General features: G+C 51.9%; 4 protein-coding genes, 2 non-coding genes and 1 pseudogene across 8 annotated transcripts; all 7 read left to right on the forward strand.

Annotated features, from left to right (window-relative positions):
- The first annotated feature begins 229 nt into the window (after positions 1-229).
- TNFSF13 (TNF superfamily member 13) lies at positions 230-3,460 on the forward strand. 2 transcript variants are annotated; one of them, XM_036341432.1, is made up of 6 exons: positions 230-1,135; positions 1,475-1,553; positions 1,705-1,752; positions 1,889-2,007; positions 2,211-2,349; positions 2,892-3,460. In XM_036341432.1, the coding sequence occupies exons 1-6, from the start codon at positions 878-880 to the stop codon at positions 3,347-3,349; spliced, it is 1,101 nt and encodes a 366-aa protein (XP_036197325.1). In that variant the 5' UTR covers positions 230-877; the 3' UTR covers positions 3,350-3,460. The 2 variants fall into 2 exon arrangements, with proteins under 2 accessions (XP_036197325.1, XP_036197326.1); XM_036341433.1 differs by having other exon boundaries at positions 309-1,135; positions 2,589-2,923.
- A 326-nt stretch (positions 3,461-3,786) lies between these two features.
- On the forward strand, positions 3,787-12,804 carry SENP3 (SUMO specific peptidase 3). Its single transcript, XM_036341428.1, has 11 exons — positions 3,787-4,039; positions 4,855-5,574; positions 6,905-7,144; positions 7,240-7,351; positions 7,706-7,853; positions 7,972-8,019; positions 8,406-8,483; positions 11,287-11,424; positions 11,581-11,664; positions 11,784-11,834; positions 12,275-12,804. The coding sequence occupies exons 2-11, from the start codon at positions 4,866-4,868 to the stop codon at positions 12,383-12,385; spliced, it is 1,719 nt and encodes a 572-aa protein (XP_036197321.1). The 5' UTR covers positions 3,787-4,039; positions 4,855-4,865; the 3' UTR covers positions 12,386-12,804.
- An 800-nt stretch (positions 12,805-13,604) lies between these two features.
- EIF4A1 (eukaryotic translation initiation factor 4A1) lies at positions 13,605-19,597 on the forward strand. The gene is made up of 11 exons (XM_036341429.1): positions 13,605-13,715; positions 15,031-15,079; positions 15,492-15,624; positions 16,018-16,157; positions 17,101-17,269; positions 17,625-17,734; positions 17,932-18,075; positions 18,163-18,300; positions 18,403-18,492; positions 18,756-18,835; positions 18,937-19,597. The coding sequence occupies exons 1-11, from the start codon at positions 13,693-13,695 to the stop codon at positions 19,079-19,081; spliced, it is 1,221 nt and encodes a 406-aa protein (XP_036197322.1). The 5' UTR covers positions 13,605-13,692; the 3' UTR covers positions 19,082-19,597.
- Positions 16,397-16,541, forward strand: LOC118672566 (annotated as a pseudogene).
- On the forward strand, positions 17,386-17,524 carry LOC118672580. Its single transcript, XR_004973135.1, has one exon. It is a non-coding gene; the product is annotated as a small nucleolar RNA SNORD10 (small nucleolar RNA).
- On the forward strand, positions 18,531-18,672 carry LOC118672543. The gene has a single exon (XR_004973107.1). It is a non-coding gene; the product is annotated as a small nucleolar RNA SNORA67 (small nucleolar RNA).
- Positions 19,598-19,817: 220 nt separating the features above from the next.
- On the forward strand, positions 19,818-22,906 carry CD68 (CD68 molecule). 2 transcript variants are annotated; one of them, XM_036341435.1, is made up of 7 exons: positions 19,818-20,449; positions 20,550-20,788; positions 20,843-21,073; positions 21,772-21,891; positions 22,019-22,091; positions 22,205-22,375; positions 22,584-22,906. In XM_036341435.1, the coding sequence occupies exons 1-7, from the start codon at positions 20,401-20,403 to the stop codon at positions 22,715-22,717; spliced, it is 1,017 nt and encodes a 338-aa protein (XP_036197328.1). In that variant the 5' UTR covers positions 19,818-20,400; the 3' UTR covers positions 22,718-22,906. The 2 variants fall into 2 exon arrangements, with proteins under 2 accessions (XP_036197328.1, XP_036197327.1); XM_036341434.1 differs by having other exon boundaries at positions 20,550-21,073.
- Positions 22,907-23,283: the final 377 nt, after the last annotated feature.

The following is a 23,283-nucleotide window of genomic DNA, read 5'->3' on the forward strand; positions in this document are numbered from 1 at the left end:
CCCTGGCGGGCGGAACAGGGGCCCTTCCTCTTGGCAGCCTCGGGGCATGGGCAGGTGCTGGCACAGGGCCCCGGCTCGATGTGGGGTGGGAGCGGGCCTCAAGGAGGCTTCAGGGTCGGTCAGCAGGACACTGGGGCCCAGGAACATGGGAACCTCGGCCCCAGGACCCCGGGGAGGAACCCTACCATGGTGGGGTGCTTGGGGCCGTCTCTTCTCGCTTCACCCAGAGCCTTATGTAAGAGCTTTTCTCGGGAAACAGGAAGTCGTGTTTGCCAAGTTCAGCACAGAGTCGTGCCGGCCTTATTCCAGCACACCCGGCCTGGCCTTAACCCCAGAGCCCGGCCGGTTTCTTGCTTCAGAGACCCTGGATCTCCGCGCTGGCCCTCCCCTCCCTTCTTGCCTTCAGTCAGTCCTAGCAAACTCCCCCAGAGATCGCTCCTCAGCCTGAGCCAGGGGGTCTTCCGCCCTCATCCCTTGACCCTCCACACTGCCCAGCTTGTCCCTTCATCCCTGCTCCTGGCACCATGCCCCACCGCCAGCCAACCTTCCCTCCCCCACTGCTGGGGCCGCCCCAGGTTCCTGTGCTTTGGCCGCTCCTCCTGGGCGCCTCCTGGGTGCCACCGCAGCCCTGTGCTTCCTCGAGGGACGGGCACCACATTCTCCGGAGGCTGCAGGGTGGGGGTCTCAGCAACACTGGCCCCACAGCAGCGTGCCAGGAGCACCCAGTGCCCTAGCTTGCTTTCCTCCTCCCTCCTTTTTATTCTCAAGTTCCTTTTTATTTCTCCCTTGCGTAACGCCCTTCTCCCTTCTGCACCACTGCCTGCACCTCCTTGCCACCCACTCCTGAAGCCACCGCTGTTGGCAGGGTCCCCAGCTCATGCCAGCCTCATCTCCTTCCTTTCTAGCCCCCAAAGGGCCCCCGGGAGACATGGGGGGCCGGGGCCGAGAGCCGGCACTCTCAGTTGCCCTCTGGTTGAGTTGGGGGGCGGCTTTGGGGGCTGTGGCTTGTGCCATGGCTCTGCTGATCCAACAAACAGAGCTGCAAATCCTACGAAGAGAGGTGACCCAGCTGCAGAGGACTGGAGGGCCCTCAGGAAAGGGGGAAGGGTCCCCATGGCTGAGCCTCCAGGAGCAGGTGAGTGAGGGGAGGAGGGTGGCGGGCGAGAGGGCTGGGTGGCAGGGTCGTCTCTGGCACTCTGGGTTCCAGCCTCCGGGTCTGCAGTGTCTCCAGTGGGTACATGAGAGGGTCCCGGGTTTGGAGGTCAAGAGAGCAGCCATTCCAGTAAAGGAGACTGTTAAAGATTAATGCTTCTTGTACCTACCAGATCCTGGAGGACAGCCAGCACCAAGCCTCAGGCTGCTGGGGAAAGGTGCCCGAGAGATGTGGGCACTCCTGGGCAGGGGAGGGCTGGGGAGGAAGGCTGTCTGGGGCCCTTGCATCTTGGCCTAACCCTCACCCTCTTTCCACGAGCAGAGCCCTGACAGCCCGGGAGCCCTGGAGACCGGGGAGAGGGCCCGGAGAAAGAGAGCAGTGCTCGCCCATAAGCAGAAGAGTGAGGCCTTCGGGGTGCCGCGGGGTGGGAGGTGATTGAGCGGCATGAAGACTCGGAGGTGGTCACCCCAAGTCGGGGTGAGGGTGGAGGGCCGACAGCAGGGCAAGTGGGGTAGGTGGGCATTGCTGAGATCTCCTCCTCCTTTCCTCAGGGAAGCACTCGGTTCTGCACCTTGTTCCCCTTAACATGACCTCCAAGGGTGAGCACTATTTTAAATGGCTTTTGGGGAGAGGCGAGACCTGGGAACTCTGGGGCTGGTACCCGGCCTGAGAGAATCGTAGAGGTGAACAGTAAGGGTGCGCAGAAACCCTGACTGCCGCTCCCCTCACCTCCAGCGGACTCTGATGTGACCGAGTTGATGTGGCAGCCGGCTCTCACGCGCGGGAGAGGTCTGGAGGCCCAAGGATACGTTGTTCGAGTCTGGGATGCTGGAGTGTATCTGCTCTATAGCCAGGTAACCCCAAACGAACGTTGAGCCCCACATGGGGGCCTGGAAGCCTGTTCTTCAGGGGCCTGATGCTCCAATACCGAAGGCTCTCAACCCTCTTCACACCAAACTTAGGAGACCCTCCTTCATTCCTTGGCAGGGCCCTGAGGCCTCTCGGAACTGAGCCATCCCACCCCGCTTTCCTCAGCGTCTCCCCCCTTCCCTGCCAGGTCCTGTTTCATGATGTGACTTTCACCATGGGTCAAGTGGTGTCTCGGGAGGGCCAGGGAAAGCAGGAGACCCTATTCCGCTGTATACGAAGCATGCCCTCCAACCCAGACTGGGCCTACAATAGCTGCTACAGCGCAGGTAACAGCTCTGTGGGCAGTGGGGACAGGGAGCTGAGAAGAGCAGGGCAGATCTGCCTGGGGGTAGTGGTGGGAGGGCGATGACAGGGGGTTGTGTATGTAGAGGTGGACCTAAGCAATGAAGGAGAGAACACCGACATCCTCACAGGAAGTAGAAAAAGGTTGAGCTGGGGGAGGGCAACACGTCAGAGCCTCTGCACAGCTGTCCTCACTGAGCACCCGCTTCCTCTCTGTTCTCAGGTGTCTTCCATTTACACCACGGGGACATTCTGAGCGTCACAGTCCCGCGCGCAAGGGCCAAGCTTAGCCTCTCTCCACACGGAACCTTCCTGGGGTTCGTGAAACTGTGATTGTTAGAGAAGGTGGTCCTGGGCTAGGAGGACCAGCGCGGGTCGGGTACAGCTGGGAGAAGCCAGAAGCTGACTAGACAAAGGACAGGGAACGCGAAGGAACAGAGGTTTCTTCTGGGTTTAACTGGAACCCTCAGTTGGACAACTCATGACTCTCTGTTCCTCCCTTTTCCCTTTCCACTCCAACCCCTAGACTGTGATTTCAGGAATATAAAGGAGGGAGAATATCTTGCTTTTGTCTCTGATCTAGCCCCGGATTCTTGGGGCTGTGGAGGGCGAGAATGCCAGGCATTGTCTCCCTGCTCCGGGCCCTGGAATGCTTCCAGGACGGCACCGCCACCTAGCGGCGGCCCGGGAGAACCGCCTGCCGGCGGGAGTGCACAAAGCCGCCCCGCGCGAGGAAACTCCCGGCTCCCGCGCCGCACCTTCCTCGAGGCGTCCATCCTGTCTCTTCGCCGCACCCTCACTTCCCTCCATCCACTGCGCCTTGGCTTCCATCACGAGAGGACTATTTATTACGGGACTCGGCAGGGGATGCCCCACGACGACGACGGTCCCCGTGCAGCCACGTTCCTCTTTGCGTCCCAGGTTTTGCCTTTCATGCTCGGCATCCCCCGGCGGGGCAGGCCGCTCCAAGCCCCTCTGGGCTGAGACGGGTCGCCGGGGAGCCTTGGATGAATCCATCGCACGTCTTGATGCCTGTCTTGCCTCACGCCTGAGCTCTTTGTTCCACTCAAAGTTAATAAAAGAGAATAAGTGATACCTCGGACCCATTCCCCCACCGCCTTCCCTCAGCCCCGACTCGGGACCTCCTGCCTCCAGCACTCCCCTGGCGCCCCCACGACACGAAAGGGCTCGGCCCGCGCACTCCAGGTTGAAAGGACCGTGCCCGGCGGCGGTCGGGGCGCGCAGGCGCAACAGGGAGCGGTGGGGCGCGCGCAGCCTGGTCAGCGGGCGCGCGGAGGCGTGGGCTCGGGGGCGGACCCGGCCCGTGGCGGCTACGTCCGTGGGGGGCGGGGCTAGGCGCGCGAGGGCCGCGCCGGCGCTGTTCGCCGTGTGACGTAGTAATCGTGCGCCGCCACCGCCGGTGGGCCTGGGGCTCGCGGGAGGGGAAACAGGCGGAGGAGGGGGAGGCGGTGGAGGTGGAAGCTGAAGCAGAGCGAGAGGCGGCCGCGGCGGGGCGGCGCGCGGCCCAGAGCCGTTGGGAGCCTGAATTGAGGCGGCGGCGCCTGAGGACAGCAGGAGTGGCGGGGCCGCCGCCGTCACCGGAGAGATGAGCCGGGAAGCCTGAGGCCGGAGACGCCCGCCCTCGGGCCCGTCAGTCCGGCTTCACAGCTCCCGGTGAGGACGCCCCTGCCCTTCCCCCTCAGCCCTGCCCGGCCCTTCCTGGACCTCACTCCCACCTCACCCGGGCTCAGGGGGCCCTGGAAGGGGTTTCTCCAGGCCCCCGCGCTCCGGGAGTCCGAGCCTGTAGGACGGTGCCGCTGCTGGGACGCGTTCTGGTCCCCGGGGACCGCGGAGGGGGGGCTGGGCCAGCCTGGCAGGCACGGCTCCGTTTTTCCCCGGCGCCCGGATTCAGGTGCTTCGGCAGCCCCTGGCTCTCCTTCGGCTGCCTGTGCCATGCTTCCCTTGGCATCAGATCTACCACCTGCACCACAGCTCCGGCCTCCCGTTCCCTCCCGAGGCGGTCTGAGCATGCTCCCGCTCCCCCACTTCTTCCCTCTCTAGACCACCGTTTCCTTTTGCAAGTTGCGTTCTCATGTACCATGTCAGTGTTCCCCGGCTGAGCCATATCCTTCAATACCACTCCTGGTGGTATTAAAACAGCGAAATAGAGCCTGAAAATTTTGGGTTTGACCAAATAAGATCCCTAAGGCCTTCTGCTTTAGCCATTCTCCTTTGCCTCTGTCTGGGTAGGGGAGAGATGATGGCACAGTTGGTAGAGGGTCCCTTGTGGACCATGTTAACCAGGAAGATCTGAAGTTAGTTTTGTCCCCCCACCCCACCCCACCCCCCCCCGCCCACTTCCCGTTTTGCATTTCTCTGAATCCTAGTTTATTTGCATGTGATTCCAGAACAGGCATGTTGAGGAAGAAAGGCAGGATCCGGGGTACAGGTACAGAATGTTTAGATTCTGACACTCCTTTGTTTTACAGGCTATTGGAAGATGAAAGAGACTATACAAGGGACCGGGTCTTGGGGGCCTGAGCCTTCAGGACCTGGCATAGCTCCAGCTTACTCAAGCCCTAGGCGAGAGCGTCTTCGTTGGCCCCCACCCCCCAAACCTCGACTCAAATCAGGTGGCGGGTTTGGGCCAGATCCTGGGTCAGGGAACACAGTGCCAGCCAGACGCCTCCCTGTCCCTCGGCCTTCTTTTGATGCCTCAGCTAGTGAAGAGGAAGAAGAGGAGGAGGAGGAGGAAGATGAGGAAGACGAAGTGGCAGCTTGGAGGCTGCCCCCCAGATGGGGTCAGCTGGGAGCCATCCAGCGCCCTCGCCCTCCCCGCCCTACTCATCGAAAAACCTGCTCACAGCGCCGTCGTAGAGCTATGAGAGCCTTCCAGATGCTGCTCTACTCAAAAAGCACCTCGCTGACATTCCACTGGAAGATTTGGGGGCGCCACCGGGGCCGGCGGCGGAGCCTTGCACACCCCAAGAACCATCTTTCACCCCAGGAAGGGGGTGCGACACCACAGGTGCCATCCCCCTGCTGTCGTTTTGACTCCCCCAGGGGGCCACCTCCCCCTCGGCTGGGTCTGCTAGGTGCTCTCATGGCTGAGGATGGGGTGAGAGGGTCTCCACCAGTGCCCTCTGGGCCCCCCATGGAGGAAGATGGATTAAGGTGGACTCCAAAGTCTCCTCTGGACCCTAACTCGGGTAAGGTGGGCATAGGGTGGAGGAAGGGTTGGGGTGGGCTAAGATTCTAGAGAACCAGGAGCCTCTTGCTGTGATGAAAACGGCCTAAGGAAAGTAGGGTGGCAGAGTGAGGGCGAGGGTAGTGGTGGTGGTGTCCAGAATAGCTGTGAAATGTCTTAAGCCCCACTTTCAAAAGGAACTAAGGGGAGGTAGTCAAGGCTGGGATACAGAATCCTTAGATAGGTGTTCATTCTGTGCGGAGATGAAAAGGGGAGACATGGTTTAGAAAGGTCAGTCTTGTCCACTTGAAATCCCTCTTCTTCATTCAGTCTTTGAGGATAAAGGCCCTGCAGGTGCATCTCCAGAGGTGCCATTCTCCTAGTGGTGGGATGGGATCTCTGAGCTGTGGAGTGCACATCACCTGTATGGTTGTGTGTGGCATTCTCATTCAGAATATTTCTCTTTTGGAGAATCACACTAAACAATTTAGGCTGTGTTTTTACTAATTATTTATTGAGAGCCTTTGCTATATATGTCAGGTACTGTGCTAGGTGCATCTCTCCGACTCCCTAGTCTTGCTTTTCTCCTATGAGTACGGTTAACCCTTAATACAGATTTTAACAGTGTGAGTCCACTTATATTTGAAGTTGGCCCTCCATGTCTGTGAGTTTCACATCTGGGGATTCAAACATTCATGAATCAAAGACCTTTTTTTGTTTTGTTTATCCTCACCTGAGGATATTTTTTTAAAAATTTTGTTGTTGAGAGAATGAAAGGGAGAGGGAGAGACAGAAACATCAATGTGAGAGAGACATATTGATTGGCTGCCTCCCACTTGTGCCCCCCAACCGGGTCCTGGAGCTGAATTTGCCTCTGCAATCGAATTAAGTGCTCTTGACCGGAATCAAACCACAACCCTTCAGTCCTCAAGCCTATGCTCTAACCACTGAGCTAACGGCTAGAGTTCAGAGACTATTTTCAGTACGCAGTTGGGAATCCACAGATGCAAAAGCCTGATTATATGCATTGTGCTCTACCATTTTACATAAGGGGTTTGAGCATATGTGAATTTTAGTATCCACAGGGATCCTGGAATCAATCCCCCATAGATACTATGGGACAGCTGAGTTTTGGGGGGAGTTAAAAGTTATACATGTGTGAGGGGAATGTAGTCTCCTTAACCCCCACATAGTTCAAAGGTTAACTAGTAACTCTTCCTCTCTATCCCTATATAACCTCTTGGACATGCTTATCTCATGCTTTAGGTTCTCCTTAAGAGTTTATATTGACTTCCCATTGTCCTTTGATCTGAACCAGTTTTTCATCCCCATCCTGTTCCCCTGCCCTACAGGCCTCCTCTCTTGTACCCTGCCCAACGGCTTTGGAGGACCATCTGGGCCAGAAGGGGACCGAAGTCTGGCACCCCCTGATGCCAGCATCCTCATCAGTAATGTGTGCAGCATCGGGGACCATGTGGCCCAGGAGCTTTTTCAGGGCTCAGATGTGGACACTGCAGAAGAGGCAGAGCGGCCGGGGGAGAAAACTGGCCAGCATAGCCCCCTACGGGAGGAGCATGTGACCTGCGTGCAGAGTAAGGAACCCTAGGGGACCTAGTCTCTTTCCCTAACAGACTCCTAGGTCAGAGTCTGGAAGTCTTACCCTAGACTCTTTCCCTCCTGCATTCAGGCATCTTAGATGAATTCCTTCAAACTTACGGCAGCCTCATCCCCCTTAGCACTGATGAGGTAGTAGAGAAATTGGAGGACATTTTCCAGCAGGAGTTTTCTACGCCTTCCAGGTGAGGCATCAAAGCGATGCCCTTTAGAAGAGGGCTGGGATTTAGGGGGTGGGCAGAGAACGCTGCTTTTTCCGTCAGAGGGATGTACTTGGGAAGGAGGAGGAAGCTAGAACTAAAGCAGGGTAATGTGCAGGCAAAGTGCCTGGGAGGGTCTTTACCTGGAATCCTGAAATGCTGTGTATACCTGACTATTCATGTGCTTCTTTCTGAGGAGTGGGCCTTTAGCAGGTCTCAAAAGGGACCCATGACCCAGAAAAGGGGGGAAGATTAGACTCTTATCCTAGACAACAGAAGGGACTTCTGTGTGCCCTAGCCCCCTTGTCTTTTGAGTGACTCCATCCTTGGCCTACTCAGGAAGGGCCTGGTGCTACAGCTGATCCAGTCCTACCAGCGGATGCCAGGCAATGCCATGGTGAGGGGCTTCCGAGTGGCTTATAAGCGGCATGTGCTGACCATGGATGACTTGGGGACCTTGTATGGACAGAACTGGCTCAATGACCAGGTGAGGAGGAGAGAAACAGGCCCAAGAGGGAGCAGGGTGTCTGGGGCCCTCTTCATGGGAAGACCCCTGTACCCATATCACACCCTCCATGGCAAGTTGCCTCCCATCTTCTCCCCAGGTGATGAACATGTACGGAGACCTGGTCATGGACACAGTCCCTGAAAAGGTAGGCCTAACCAGGTACTTCAGTTCCCAGGGGAATTTCCACAGTTCTGAGCAGCTTTTCAGTCCCTTTCATCTCCCATTTTACATAAAGAGGGTCCTAGTTTCTGGGTAGAAGGTAATCTGTTAAATTCAAATCTATAGTCTTGGTCCTGAATTTAACAAGTCTATTTCTTTCCCCCAGTCTTTAGTGTTTTTCCCCTATGGCTAACCCACAAATTGGGATAGGAAGCTCTAAGATAAAGTTACAAACATGTTTGGGGGTTTTTCTCTCTCTGGCAATTGGGGTACAGGTTGTTGAAAGCAGTCTTTAGAGCCATGGTGAAAGGAGAGGACACTGGAGGCCTGAGGTTTTTAATTCCATCCAGCTCTTTTCTATCATTGGCACAGGTGCATTTCTTCAACAGTTTCTTTTACGATAAACTCCGCACCAAGGGTTATGATGGGGTGAAAAGGTGGACCAAAAACGTGAGTTATGAATTTACATCTACTTATGTTAACACCTTGCCTTTAAAGAATTAGAGTTCTATTTTTATGAACTCTTTCCTCAACCTGTTCATTCAATCTTTCAATATTTATCAAATGTCTTCTGTGTGCTAGGTACCATTCCAGGCACTGAGGATACAGTGTTAAGGAAAACTTCATTGCCTTTATAGGGTGAGAATAAATAAGCAAGTTAAGTTTCAGCTGGTGCTAAATGCTATAAACAGATTAAAACAGAGCAATGTAGTAGCGTGGGAAGTGGGAACTTCATATTGGGTTATCTGGGAAGGCCTCCGTTAGTGGGACTTGATGAGCCAGCCAAGTGCAGATTTGGGGGAAGTGTTCTAGGCAAAGGGAACAGCAAGTACATGGGACACAGAGTGAGAGAGAACATTTGAGGACCAGGGCCTGTGTGGTTGAAACAGCAAGGGAAAATGATACAAAATTTGGTTAGAGAATAGATCATGTAAGGCATGGAGGATAGGGTAGATTTTATTCCATGTATACTGAGAACCCATCGAAGAGTTTTAAGCAGGCTGTGAAGTGCTTCATGTTTTGAACTCTTATTTCAATGATGAGATGAAAGGGAGCAAGAGTGGAAGCAGGCAGCTTAACTTAGAGAGTAGCACAGAAGCCCACGTGAGAAACGGAGCAGTGTGGTAATGGTAGAAATAGAAGTAGTTTTATCTAGGATAAAGTTTTGTAAGTAGAACCAATAGGACTTTCTGACAGATTGGATGTCGGAAGTGAAGAAAAGAGGGAAGTCAAGGATGATGCCTGTTACGGGGAAAGTATTATCTGCCTGTATTTGAGTCCCACCTCTACATTTTTTCTATGACCTCGGGCGAGTTACTTCACTTTTTCAAGCTGCAGTTATCTCGTCGTTCGGTTGAACAGAACATCCTTGAAGGATTGTTGTGTTAACTGATGAACATTTACTAGGTGCCATACATTGTTCTTAGTGCATTATGGATATTTAGTTTAATCCTCATAACAAATAGGTGAGATAGGTGCTGTTATTTCACCCCAGATAAGGGAACTGAGGTATAAAGAGTTACTCCCCCATCCCATAATAATAGTAGCAGTTAATGAATATAATTTGTCCCATAATAGTAGCAAAAGAAAATACAGAACGCAACATTTATTATCAAAAAACTATATTACATTAAACAATAATTTAAAAATAGTACTCCTGACTTTTATTTTGAGTGTTCAGATAGTTTCTGGATTTTTCAATAATTTCGTTACTGCATTTTAAACTTGTAGGTAGGATCCCTCGGCTGCGAAGCTTTGCTTTCCCTGTATGCATGAGCTTAAAATTATTGGAGCCATCGTTCTTCATTGCTTCCAGCATAACTTTTGAAGTGACAGAAACGTATTATCCAGTATTTCGGGAGAAATATTATCAAAGGCTAATGTGGTGCCTCTTCTGCTAAGAGGAATATGTCTAAGTTTTTCAGGTTTTTCTCCATAATCTTTGCATTTATGTCCAGTTTTGTTTTTTCAAAGAATCAACATTAGCATAAGATTCTCCTTGAAAATTATTTTTGGAAGCACGTTTCCAAATTCTTTTCTTTTTTTAAATATATTTTATTGATTTTTACAGAGAGGAAGGGAGAAAGATAGTTAGAAACATCGATGAGAGAGAAACATAGATCAGCCGCCTCCTGCACACCTCCTACTGGGGATGTGCCCGTAACCCAGGTATATGCCCTTGACCGAAATCGAACCTGGGACCTTTCAGTCCACAGATTGACGCTCTATCCACTGAGCCAAACCGGTTATGGCTCCAAATTCTTGATATGGTCATTCTGTTGCACTTAAATTGTTTTGCAGCTAATGTAATTGCACCTTTCTGCAACTTTTCCTTTTTCTTTTGATGCATCAAGAACTGGACAATCGCAACTCGATCTTTGCTTGAAAACTCTCTTTTTTTCATCTTTTACAATGGGTTGATATTCAACTGAAATAAAACAATTGATTTCGATCAGCGGATGAAATTAGAAAAATAGTTATAATTCATAATAATTAAATTAACCTAAAAAATGACAGATGTCATGAAACATTGGTTTTGATTGAAGGCTTCGCAATTTTGCACTACAACATACCTTACAGCTGCATTCGCCAATAATTCCCGTTTAAATATTCACTTGCTGCTATTATTATGCTATTATTATGGGACAGAGGGAATATTAAGTAGCTTGCCAAGGTCACAAGCTAGTAAATGGAGAAGTGGATTTGAACCCTGGCAGTCTGGTTCTAGAACCCTGAGCCTGGGTGTTTAGCTACTAAGCACTTGTACCTTTAACATGTGAAAAATAACTGGCCATTCTGGGCTGCTGAGTGTTTGTTCTGATACCACTTTCTCTGTCTTGCTTTCCTCCCTAAGCCAAGAATCTAGACATCAGATGTTGAGCCTTGCCTCACACTCCAGGGACAGTCTTGTGTTCCCCCATGTGGCTCCTCGCCTGTTCCTCCATTCTTTTTCTTTTTCTTTTCTTTAAATTTAATATCTTTTTATTGATTTCAGAGAGGAAAGAAGAGGGAGGGAGAAACATCAATGATGAGAGAATCATCGGTCAGCTGCCTCCTACATGCCCCCCCACTAGGGACTGAGCCTGCAAGGTGGGCATGTGTCCTGACCGGGAATTGAACTGTGACCTCCTGGTTCATAGGTCGACACTCAACCATTGAGCCATGCCAGCCAGGTTCTCCATTCTTTAGAACCTCATGGCAGTAGGCAGGACTCATGTGCTGTCTTATCTGATCTCTGACACTGACTCCTTAGGTGGACATCTTTAATAAGGAGCTGCTGCTAATTCCCATCCACCTGGAGGTGCATTGGTCCCTCATCTCTGTTGATGTGAGGCGACGCACCATCACCTATTTTGACTCGCAGCGCACCCTAAACCGCCGCTGCCCTAAGGTTTGTGAGGGAAGGGGACAGATGGGTAGAATTGGGAAGGACATCCAGTGGCAAGGCATTCCAGGCAGAAAGGCGGGTCTCTGGAGAAGCAACCTGGGCTTGGTGCCTGACCACCACACCATGAGTTCAACTTCTTCTGTTTCTCCATCTGCACAGCATATTGCCAAGTATCTACAGGCAGAGGCAGTGAAGAAAGACCGGCTGGATTTCCATCAAGGTTGGAAAGGTTACTTCAAAATGGTAAGTTTCTAGAGGAAGGGGCATGGAGTTAATGATGGGGATAGTGGTAGGAGGCAGAAGTTGAAGTCACATCCGTAGCAGTCACCAGGTAAAGGCCCTACCTTCTTTCTGTTCTCTAGAACGTGGCCAGGCAGAATAATGACAGTGATTGTGGCGCCTTTGTGTTGCAGGTAAGCGGATGACAGTTGGATTAAAGGGTTGGGAGGGAGATGGGAGGCTCTTCTACATCCCTTATTTGTTTCACAGCCACTTGTGGAGCAGGGAGTAATCTTGTGTGTTAGAATGCAGGAATCCTGGTTTCATTGGTTCTTTTCTGGCTTCACATCCCACATTGGCCTCATCCTTGGTCTCTGGCACATACCTGCTTTCTCACCCCCATTGCAAAGTGTTTTCTTCTTAATAATAGGTATGTCATGTGCCAGATAAGCATCTTGGATTTAGAGTCAGACTTTTTCTGAGTCCCAGGCTGTAGGGCCTTGGATTCTTCTATTTGTGAAATGTTCTCTGAGAGATCAAATGAGATACATGTCATATGAAATGTGTAGCACAGGTCCTGACTTAGGGCGATACTCAGGAGGTGGTTCTCATGGCCTGCTTTGTTAACACCTAGTACTGCAAGCACCTGGCCCTGTCTCAGCCATTCAGCTTCACCCAGCAGGACATGCCCAAACTTCGTCGGCAGATCTACAAGGAGCTGTGTCACTGCAAACTCACTGTGTGAGCCTCGTATCCCAGGCCTCAAGCCCATTCGTTAATGGGCAGGGGGACATGGGAGGCCCTTCTTCCCAAGAAATTTCAATTCCTTTCCTCTCCTGCCTCTCCCACCCAATTCCCTTTGGTTTTTCATATTTAAATGTTTTGATTTCTGTATTTTTTTTTTCTTTGAGAGAATACTTGTTGTTTTCTGACATCAGGGGGTGGCCGTGGAAAAGCCCCTTTTTCCCTCCTCTGCAGGGGACTGTTGTGGCCTGGGTGGGGCAGTGATCCTCCTTCCATGTGTGTGGGTGGGCCCAGGGAAATCTGCTGGGGTGGCGGGCGGGCAAAGGGATTCCTGCCTGCCAGATCTTCAGACTTTTTTTTACATATATATATAAACGCCACGGTCCTGCTCTGGTCAATAAAGGATCCTTTGGAGATACATAGTGGTGGTCTTCCTTAAGGGATATGCCCTACCTCAGGCTTTCCTCCAGCTGGTGCTGTCAGCGACCCTTTTGTGGGTCTTGAGACTGAAGGGGCCAGTTTGCCATCCCTGGCTCAGACAGTGCCAGCACCACGTCTTAGTCACCACAAAGAACCCCCACCCAGAGGAGCAAAGGATGGAAGAAGGAGCATAGGTAATCCTCAAAAATAGGGGAGCCTGAGAGGTCCTAAAGTTGGGGGACAGGACACTGAAGGGAAGGGAGCCAGCCAGGATTCCAGACAGCAACCCCAATGCTCTTAAGCCCGGAAGTCAGTTATCCCATCCCTCCCCCTCCAGCCAGGGGGGCCCTCCCAGCCGCCAGGGTACGGCTCCTGATCCCATCCTCCCTGCGCACTTGGAACACATCCGGTTTGTCCAGTCTCTGCTGGAGAACAAAATACGGGTCCAGAGAACACCTGGGGCAGAAGGCAAAGGGAAGTGGTAGTCCCGGGAGCCCGGAAGTCCCTGGAGGCAGAAACCTCGCCCCCTTTTCATGATAGGGTCTACGAGGCCACATGACAGGCACTAGCACCTCCGCACGTGTAGAGGTGCAGGGCCCCAAGATGGCTGCCTGGCCTCGAGGCCAGAGTCCTGGATGTCACTTCCGTGCCGGTGAGAAGGGCGGGCCCAGTAGCCAATGAGGCTGTGGGGCGGGTCACCAACTTGATAGGCGCTCCAATTACCCAATGGTGGCTACGTGCCAGAGCGCCTACAAACTAACGTCACGCCGAGTTGCTAAAGGCCGGCAGGCGGGGCCCAGGCGGCCAAGCCAATGCGATGGCTGGGGCGGGGTCGGGCGCTCTATAAGTTGTCGATAGGCGGGCACTCCGCCCTAGTTTCTAAGGATCATGTCTGCGAGTCAAGATCCCCGGTAAGGAAGGCATTTGCTCGAGCTGGGGGCTACTTACCCTGCCGTTCCCTTCCGAGGCCCCCGCGGTGGGGTGGGGAGAGCTGAGGCCCACGGTGCGGGGAACCAAGCCAGGAAGACCGGTCCTGGGGGGGACGGGGCGGATCCACGGCGGAGGGCGAACACCGCCTGGCTGTCGGGGCCTGGAGTGCGAGGTTTGTTAGGCCTCGACCCGAGACGGTGCCGAGCCCTGGCGCGGAGTGGCGGCGCGAGGTCGCGACCCAGCGTGAGAAAGGGAGGCGGAGGCGGTCGCCGCCGCGCGTGGCCCGGAGCCGGGCGGCCCGGTGGCTTCTGCCGGAGGGAGGTCTGGCGCGCGCTGGATTCCGCCGGATTCTGGCGGAACCACTGGCCAAGGCGGGGGAGGGCCTGGGTCCTCAGTCCAGTCGTGGCGTCGCGTTGAGACACCGGTCGGGGGAAAGCAGCCGGCCGTTCAGTGCTGGTTTTCTTGGCGGCCCGGATTGAGCCTCAGCCCGGGGAGCAGCCGCGTGAGCCGCCAGGAGCCCACCCGGCACCGGGCGGGCGGGTCCATTTTGCCGCACAAGCCGGGCAATTGGCAAACTGCGGGTGGGCAGGTCCACTTTCCTTCGGGGGTGAGCGCCCTGAGGTATGGGGAGGGCGACGCCATTTCGCGACGGGGGTGGGCAGGGTGTGGGTGGTTCCATGGTGGGGGGGTTACGCCGCCGGGTGGTCGAGGGAGCGAGCACATGGCGGCCTGATGTCCTCCCCTCCCCCAGCCCGCTTCGCCTTTAAGTGTTGTGCAATCTCCCCATTAGCTAGCTCGGCTGGGGCTCATTGTGCGCGAGGCCGCCACCGCCCGCGGCCTCCCACATCCGGGCACCGCGAGGGAGGGGGAGATGGCTGCAGGGGGTGGGGGAGGGCGCCAACGCAGTGACGTGGGGGGAAGGGGATGTCCTACTCTACTGGGAGGTGAAGGGCGGGACTTCCGGATCGTCGGGGCGGTGGTGGGAGGTGCACCAGCTTGGCCTCGGAGCGGCCCGGCCCGAAGCACGTGGGCCCGGCGGCAACCACCACCTCCAGGCCTCCGGGTTTTTCTAGGCGAGTTAGCCCATCGTGTCGGAATGGCATGCCCTGAGCCCCTCCTGGGAAGGGGCAGAGGCCTGAATCAGTTACAGATGTAACTGCTGTGTCTCTAGGAACTAGTAGGGGTTGGGTTAGGGAGCGAAGATGGCATCGTGCAAGGTGGGTTGCTGGTAGGAAGAGCCGGCTACCAAGATTTGTCTGGTGCCTCAGTCAGTATACTCATATTTTAAACGAACAGATCCAGAGACAATGGCCCCGATGGAATGGAGCCTGAAGGCGTCATCGAGGTGAGAACAGCCCTATCACCATTATCCTTCGTTTCGGGGAGCGGTAGTGTCCCCTGGTTTCTGGACCATACCCCGGGATTCATCTTTAATGCATAGCCTAACTCTGAGTAGTTAAGCTCTTCTCACTGGGAGTCTTAATTTTTATATATAATTTGTTTAAAATATTTGTGTCCCTGAGAATATGTGTGAAATGTCATTCAAGTTGGTCCTGTTATCCCTTCTACAAGCACCAGCCTCACAGTTTTCAAGTGGACTGGTCCCTAGAGTGATTTCCTAGGCAGTGTAAAACCATCTGCCTTCCCTGGAGGGGGTGGTAGGAGGTTGTTGACTCTGAAGCTTTGAGGGCACAAGGTCCTATTTGCCCCAGTGTAGAGCCCTGTTTATACTACTTTAATCCCTTTCCATCCTACAGAGTAACTGGAATGAGATCGTTGACAGCTTTGATGACATGAACCTCTCAGAGTCCCTCCTCCGTGGCATCTACGCCTATGGTTTTGAGAAGCCCTCTGCCATCCAGCAGCGAGCCATTCTTCCTTGTATCAAGGGTAAGATCTCTGCTCCAGAACGTATTCTGAACTGTCCCTGGGTCGAGTTGCACGTGTTTGGTAGTGCTTGTCTCATTAGCCAGGGACTAAATAACTCCTTTATTTACACTAGGTTGGCTTTTGGTCTGTGCTTTAAGAGGGGTAGTATTTTAGCCAGCTCATAACTTTCTCTTTGCAGCTATATTTCTAGCCTATTTCAAATGCAGTACTAAATGAGTTAACCAGATCTGTTCCCATTAGAGTACTGGTTGTGGTAGAATAAAGTCTGAAGTGCTTTGTGCTTGGCACATAGCTCTCTTCGGTGCTTACTGATAGTGTTTTGCAAGGCCTTGAATGTCTCATGATCCCAGAGTGTATGCTCTCTACCATAGCGAGTTTTTCTCCTGATTTTAGGTTATGATGTGATCGCTCAAGCCCAATCTGGGACAGGAAAAACAGCCACTTTTGCCATATCGATTCTGCAACAGATTGAATTGGATCTAAAGGCCACTCAGGCCTTGGTCCTGGCACCTACTAGAGAATTGGCACAGCAGGTGAGCGTGTAGTTTATTTCTCCTCCCCTGAAAGACTGATTTAGAAATAATTAGCACAATCCAAAAATCTTGAGTATGCTCCCCAACCACTACCACTACCACAACCACCTTGGAAGAAGTGAGGTATCTACCCAAACCCAATAAACATCATTTCCTCCTCCCATTTCCTGAGTCAAATGGGAAGGCTCCTGGGTGGAGCCTAGCTGGCTGAGCAAGTCTGGCAGCTGTTTTATGCACAAACCCCCTGGCAATGGGCAAGGAGACACCTGATTGGTGGTGTTGCTCTTATATCAGTCAGGGGCAAAGCAGATGTACAGTCCTTAGTTCATCCTAGCTTGATGCCTGTGTCGGTGGCCAGAGCTGTTTCATGCCTGAGGCACATAAAATGATAATTGCTAAGTCTTGGAGGAGAAAAGATCAGAAACACTGGTCTCATAAGTAAATTACTAATATTAACAGGCTTAGGGGTATAATTTTAAAGTTTGTGGAGCTGTGATTGCTCTAGTAACTTGTAGATTAACAGTAAGCAGGTAGTTCTAGCACAACTCCATTAAGAGTGAACATGCCACCTAACAGTTCTAGTGGCGTGGATATATGTTATTCTGCACATAAAACTGGGTGCTATGAGAATAAGTGGGTCACTGTTTGCTTTCAGAAAATTGGGTGGGGATCTAGTATGGTAATGTTGGAATTATTTCAGAGGGCAGTTACTGTGAATCGTGTATTCTCAGGAGCCAGAATGTTCAAATCCTGAGTCTCTGCCATTTAACTGTCAGTGTGATCTTAGATGCATTTAACCTGCCTGTTTCTCGCCTGAAAAGTGAGTTTTAATAATAGTGCGTATAAGTTGGAAAAAAATAAAACATGAGAAGCACTTAAAATGGAGCCTGGCACAGTTGTAGCTAATAATAATATATGAGCACCTGTCTTTTTCTGGGTTCAGATACAGAAGGTAGTCATGGCTTTAGGAGATTACATGGGTGCCTCCTGCCATGCCTGCATTGGTGGTACCAACGTGCGTGCAGAGGTGCAGAAGCTGCAGATGGAAGCTCCCCATATCATCGTGGGCACCCCAGGACGTGTGTTTGACATGCTTAATCGCAGATACCTGTGTGAGTATCTTAATTTTCTGGTCCTCTAGGTCACTTGCCTCTTCTGCATTCTTTCCCAGTCTTTCCACTGGCCACAGTCTTGTTGCCAGTATAGCTCGTTTTCCCCTGAAAGAGTTGCTCTATGATGAACCCCATGCGTGTCATCTGAGCCTGGCTTCCCTGTCTCAGCCCAGGTAGTGTTCTACTTCCCAGGGCTATTGTCTGGCCTGGCAAGGGGGGTCCCTGGCAAAGGATAAGAATTTGAATTCTGAGAGCAGACCACCTATCCATTTCTGGTTCTTCATTGGGAGAGTTAAGCATATATCGCGTTTTCCTCATTACCACTTGTCTTTCCCTCCCTCCCCCCATTCTGTAGCTCCCAAATACATCAAGATGTTTGTACTGGATGAAGCTGATGAAATGTTAAGCCGTGGGTTCAAGGACCAGATCTATGACATATTCCAAAAGCTCAACAGCAACACCCAGGTGAGAGACATTTAGTCTTGCCTTTATGGCTGATCCTTCATAGATTGGCACCTTGAGACTAGAATTCTCTGGCACCTCATTCTTGTTCTACCACCCCAACCCCAGAGAATTCTAGTCTCAAGCCTTTTTATGCACTAGCTTGTTTTAGGTGGCATGGAGTAGCTCCTATCCTAGACTTGCTATTTTTTCCCCCTTAGGTAGTATTGCTGTCGGCTACAATGCCTTCCGATGTGCTTGAGGTGACCAAGAAGTTCATGAGGGACCCCATTCGGATTCTTGTCAAGAAGGAAGAGTTGACTCTGGAGGGTATCCGTCAATTCTACATCAATGTGGAAAGAGAGGTGGGGCCCAGTGCAGGAGGCGGACCTGGTAGTAAGTTGTTGGGTATAGCCCCCTGACTGATTTTTCTTCCCCGACTTCACCCCCAGGAGTGGAAGCTGGACACATTGTGTGACTTATATGAAACCCTCACCATCACCCAGGCAGTCATCTTCATCAACACGCGAAGAAAGGTTGACTGGCTCACTGAGAAGATGCACGCCCGAGACTTCACCGTCTCTGCCATGGTGAGATTGCCCCTCTTACCGACCAGCCGTGTGTATGGGTCAGTAGCCCACTTAAGCCAGTTTGCAGAACCAATATGCCTACCCTCCTCTTTCCCATCCTAGCATGGCGATATGGACCAAAAGGAACGAGATGTAATCATGAGGGAGTTCCGCTCTGGCTCTAGTAGAGTATTGATTACCACTGACCTGCTGGTAAGTAAGGGGGGCATTTAGACAAAACAGAAGGGAGAAACCAAGGTGATTCCCTCTCCAAGGGGACTAACAGTGCCCCTCTTCAGGAAAGTAGCAACTTGGAATAGAATCTGGCATGCCTCAGGTTTTCAGGGGAGGTGCTGCATCATTTCCTTGGCCTTCCTTTGGCTGCCTACATGTATACTAAAGTCCCAAGTTCCTTCTGGGTGGCTTATGCCCTCTTCTCACGCACGTGCTGAAGCTGTCTTATTTCCTCGCCATAGGCCAGAGGCATTGATGTGCAGCAGGTTTCTTTAGTCATCAACTATGACCTTCCCACCAACAGGGAAAACTATATTCACAGGTGAGTGTTTGCCCAGCCCCTCATGCCCAGTCCTCGCTGGGCTGAAGCTTGTTTTCTCTTTACTGTGTCCCCGTGTATCCTAAGGTGTCCTTCTTTTCCAGAATCGGTCGGGGTGGACGTTTTGGCCGTAAGGGTGTGGCTATTAATATGGTGACAGAGGAAGACAAGAGGACTCTTCGAGACATTGAGACCTTCTACAACACCTCCATCGAGGAGATGCCCCTCAATGTTGCTGACCTCATCTGAGAGGGGCTGGCCTGCTGCCTCATCCCAGCCAGGGTTCTCAGTCCTTGGCAGGCTGAGGAGGAGCAGGAGGGGGGAGGGAAGGGAGCCAAGGGATGGACATCTTGTCAATTTTTTTTCTTTTTTCTTTTTTTCCCTTTGAATAAATGTCACTTTTTGAGGCAAAGAAGGAACCGTGAACAATTTAGATACCCTTTTCTTTGGGGTAGGCTCATGCCCCAGGCGCCGTCTCTTCTCCCAAAAACACTAATCCACTTCCCTAACCTAGTCAACCTCCAAACCCGAGACTCCCTGCTCCAGCCAAATTCCTCTGAAAATGATTCTTCAAGGGGGCTATGTCACTCAACCTCATTTACTGGACCAAATCTGGAGGGAGAACCCTTGAGTTAGGTGGCCCAGGGGATTGTCCCCATGTGGGGGGAGCAGGGGAGAAAAAATAGTAGCCATTTTTACATTGTTTTGTATAGTATTTATTGATTCAGGAAACAAAATTCTGAATAAAATTACTTGGAAACTGCCTGTTTGGGCTTCTCATTTCTTCCCCTTCCCACCTGCTATGGGGTATATATCCCCTTCCCCAAGCTGACATTTTACCCCAGTGGTTCTCAACCTTCTGGCCCTTTAAATACAGTTCCTCATGTTGTGACCCAACCATAAAATTATTTTTGTTGCTACTTCATAACTGTAATGTTGCTACTGTTATGAATCGTAATGTAAATATCTGATATGCAGGATGGTCTTAGGCGACCCCTGTGAAAGGGTCGTTCGACCACCAAAGGGGTCGCGACCCACAGGTTGAACTGCTGTTTTACCCTTCTGTGATAAGTCATTTAACAGTGTGACCTTCTGTAGGGTTGGGCAATCCCCATCACAAGTGCCTCACATGTCTCAGTCAAGAGGAAGTGATGGAGGGAGGGGGAAATGGGACTGGTAACTTGATTTTTACATTGTTTTCTGGGAAACATTTTCTTTGGAAATCAGAGAGGGGCTGCACTTCAACTGGTTCCATAATCATTTGCCAGAACTGTTGGGTTTTGTGGAGGTAGACAAATGGGTCCCCAAGGATCAACACTCTCCCCACATGATGGTCTTGATTCTGACGACTCCCAATTCGGTGAAGCCAGGGCCAATCATATAGTGACAAAAACTTAATGACTAAGTGGTTGGGGCTGAGGTGCCTGAGTCAGGTTGTGGGGCAGGGCTATCTTAGTTACAGGAAGTTAAGACTTTCATTTCCTCCTTTTCCAAAAGGAGGCAGGGAATAGGGTAGACTTGGGTGAGCAGCTGATACTGACACTACGAAGAACTCGGGCTGTTCCGCCATGAAGTTTGCTGTGCTTTTCCTGGGGGCCGTGCTGGGACTACTAGCAGGTAAGGACAAAGGGGGCTAAAGGAGAGAAAGCCCCCCCCCCCCGCCCCCCAGGAAGGAGCCTGTCCCTGGGTTGCTAACTAGTCTTTCTTCCGCTGAAAGCCCAGGGGACGGGAAATGACTGTCCTCATAAGAAATCTGCCACTCTGGTACCATCCTTCACGGTGACACCTACAGCTACAGAAAGCACAACAAGCCCTGGAACAACCAGCCACAGAACCACCAGGAGCCACAGAACCACCAGGAGCCACAGAACCACCACCACAAGCACCAGCCATGGACCCACAACAGCCACTCACAATCCTGTCAGCACGACGAGCCACGGAAATACCACAGTTCATCCAACGAGCAACAGCACTGCCACCAGCCCAACGAGCAACAGCACTGCCACCAGCCCAACGAGCAACAGCACTGCCACCAGCCCAACGAGCAACAGCACTGCCACCAGCCCAGGATCCTTCACCAGCTCACCCCACCCAGGACCACCTACACCCTCTCCAAGTCCTAGCCCAGGCTCCAAGGCAGCTGTAGGAGACTACATTTGGACTAATGGTTCCCTGCCCTGTGTCCATCTCCAAGCCCAGATTCAAATTCGAATTCTGTACCCAACCCAAGGTGGAAGAGAGGTAAAGCTAAAAGGGGTCGGGGGGATATGACTGGTTCAGAAGGGAAGAAGGAAGAGTGGAGAAGGGGACCAACACAAGGTGGGGTTGAAAAAAAAGGTATTTTATTTTTTATAATTAAAAAAAATTTTTTAATTGATTTTAGAGAAGAAGGGAGAGGGAGACAAAAACATCAATAATGAAAATCACTGGGGCCGGTGGGTGACGCCGGGAGAGCGCATGGGCAAACTGTACGTCCATTTGTCCGGAGTGGAGGGTTAAATTGCTTTTACAGAATTAACAGGTCTCCAAGAAATAATAAAAAGCATAATATCTTCTAGATCTATCCAAGTTGTCACAAATGGCTTTAGAAAAAAAGACCAAAAGCACTAAGGAGAAAAGGGCCAAAGAAGCAATGCAGCTCTAATTGGACAACTTCTGACAAGTTAACCTGTGTCTTGAAACCTAAATAAATATAAGTGAAAGTGGGGGGAAAAAATAATAATAATGAAAATCACTGATCGGCTGCCTCCTGCATGCCCCCAACTGGAGATGGAGCCTGCAACCCAGGCATGTGCCCTTGACCAGAATCGAACCTGGGACTCTCTAGTCTGCAGGCCAACACTCTATCCACTGAGCCAAACCAGCCAGGGGGAAAGAAATGGTATTTTAGATGGCACAGCTGTGTAGCCTTATGACTTTCTTTTCTTTAACTTCCACAGGCCTGGGGCATCTCTGTACTGAACCCTAACAAAACCACGCCCCAGAGAGGCTGTGAGGGTGCCCATCCCCACTTGCTTCTCTCATTCCCCTATGGACAGCTCAGCTTTGGATTCAAGCAGGTACCTCACCCCTCATCCCTCACTCTCCAAGTGCCCTTTCCCTATTAATCGCTTGCCGCATCCCTCCTCTGTGGACATGAACACCACTCTCCCCCATTACCCTGAGCTTTCCTGGTCACCTCTGCAGGAACCACTGCAGGGCACTGTGTACCTGAACTACGTGGCTGTGGAGTACAATGTGTCCTTCCCGCAAGCAACACGTGAGTTAACCTTCCCGTTCTCGTCACTTGCACTAGATGTCTGGACTCCTGAGGGGACCTAAGCTGGGGGATGGGGATGTGGATATAGAGCTGATCCTTCCTCACTCTCTTAGAATGGACATTCTCGGTTCAAAATTCATCCCTTCGAGAACTCCAAGCCCCGTTGGGCCAGAGCTTCAGTTGCAGAAATGCAAGCATCATTCTTTCACCAGCTTTCCACCTCGACCTGCTCTTCCTGAAGCTACAAGCTGCTCGCCTACCCCCTACAGGGGCCTTTGGGCCAAGTAAGACTTACTTCTTCCCTCCTCAAACTCTCCCACCGCATTAAAGCCCTATTCCAGGAGACTCCCTCCCTTCCTCTACATTACCCATTTACTGCTGTCATCTAGGCGAGTTTCTCACCAATTGCCTACTTCCTAACATCCCCATGTTCCTTCTTCCCACCTTTATCCCACCACCATCATTGTGATACTTGCCTTGTCTTTCTGCCAGGTTTTTCTTGTCCCAGTGACCAATCCATATTGCTGCCCCTTATCATCGGCCTGATCGCCCTCGGCCTCCTCACCTTGGTGCTTGTTATCTTTTGCATCTCCCGGAGACGTGCACCCGCCTACCAGCCCCTCTGAGCCTTTGTCCCAACGCCCAGGGCACCACTCAACTGACTCAGAGACAAAGTTATCTTCCTTCCCTCTCTGTCTTGAAGAAGAAAATCAAAGATAATGCCACTGGGAGAACCGAAGGGAGGTGTTTATTAAATAAGACATTCTCCCTCTCCCTCCCCCAATGGGAGAATAGTAAAGCCTACTTAAATCTTTGTCTTTGGTTTTCCTTGTCCTTCCTGCCAGGATTAAAAGCCGTGAGTTTCTTGCCATAATGCTTTCTACGCCTTACATGGCTGAGTCTAAGGGAGCTGGTGAGGAGGGGTGAAAATGTCAACGTGCAGCCAACTGTCCTCATGGGTTCATCCCCCAAAGCCTGGTGCAACTGGTGTTGAATCTGCTCACCTCCTTCCTCATTGTGGGCCCTTGGCCCCAGCTCCTCTCCAATCCAGTAGTCACCCATCCTGGAGGCCTTCCTGACCCTTACATGCAATTACAGGTGAAGCAGGCAGCGATAGCAGTGAGTGTGGGTGGGAAGGTCACACCTGTGTCATTTTGTTTCCAAAGGATGTGCTAGTGGCTCCTTAGCAACA

Source organism: Myotis myotis, unplaced genomic scaffold (assembly GCF_014108235.1).
Source record: "Myotis myotis isolate mMyoMyo1 unplaced genomic scaffold, mMyoMyo1.p scaffold_m19_p_17, whole genome shotgun sequence".
Taxonomy (NCBI): Eukaryota; Metazoa; Chordata; class Mammalia; order Chiroptera; family Vespertilionidae; genus Myotis; species Myotis myotis.

Bases quoted from the DNA above. Each gene is read 5' to 3' on its own strand.
- TNFSF13 (XM_036341432.1), top strand. From the start codon at position 878: ATGCCAGCCTCATCTCCTTCCTTTCTAGCCCCCAAAGGGCCCCCGGGA. The intron at 1,136-1,474 runs GTGAGTGAGGGG...TTCCACGAGCAG, and splicing joins GGCTGAGCCTCCAGGAGCAG to AGCCCTGACAGCCCGGGAGC. The intron at 1,753-1,888 runs GTGAGCACTATT...CCTCACCTCCAG, and splicing joins CCTTAACATGACCTCCAAGG to CGGACTCTGATGTGACCGAG.
- SENP3 (XM_036341428.1), top strand. From the start codon at position 4,866: ATGAAAGAGACTATACAAGGGACCGGGTCTTGGGGGCCTGAGCCTTCA. The intron at 7,145-7,239 runs GTAAGGAACCCT...TCCTGCATTCAG, and splicing joins GCATGTGACCTGCGTGCAGA to GCATCTTAGATGAATTCCTT. The intron at 11,835-12,274 runs GTAAGCGGATGA...GTTAACACCTAG, and splicing joins GTGGCGCCTTTGTGTTGCAG to TACTGCAAGCACCTGGCCCT.
- EIF4A1 (XM_036341429.1), top strand. From the start codon at position 13,693: ATGTCTGCGAGTCAAGATCCCCG. The intron at 16,158-17,100 runs GTGAGCGTGTAG...TTCTGGGTTCAG, and splicing joins CTAGAGAATTGGCACAGCAG to ATACAGAAGGTAGTCATGGC. The intron at 18,836-18,936 runs GTGAGTGTTTGC...CTTCTTTTCCAG, and splicing joins AGGGAAAACTATATTCACAG to AATCGGTCGGGGTGGACGTT.
- CD68 (XM_036341434.1), top strand. From the start codon at position 20,401: ATGAAGTTTGCTGTGCTTTTCCTGGGGGCCGTGCTGGGACTACTAGCA. The intron at 21,074-21,771 runs GTAAAGCTAAAA...TAACTTCCACAG, and splicing joins CAACCCAAGGTGGAAGAGAG to GCCTGGGGCATCTCTGTACT. The intron at 22,092-22,204 runs GTGAGTTAACCT...TCACTCTCTTAG, and splicing joins GTCCTTCCCGCAAGCAACAC to AATGGACATTCTCGGTTCAA.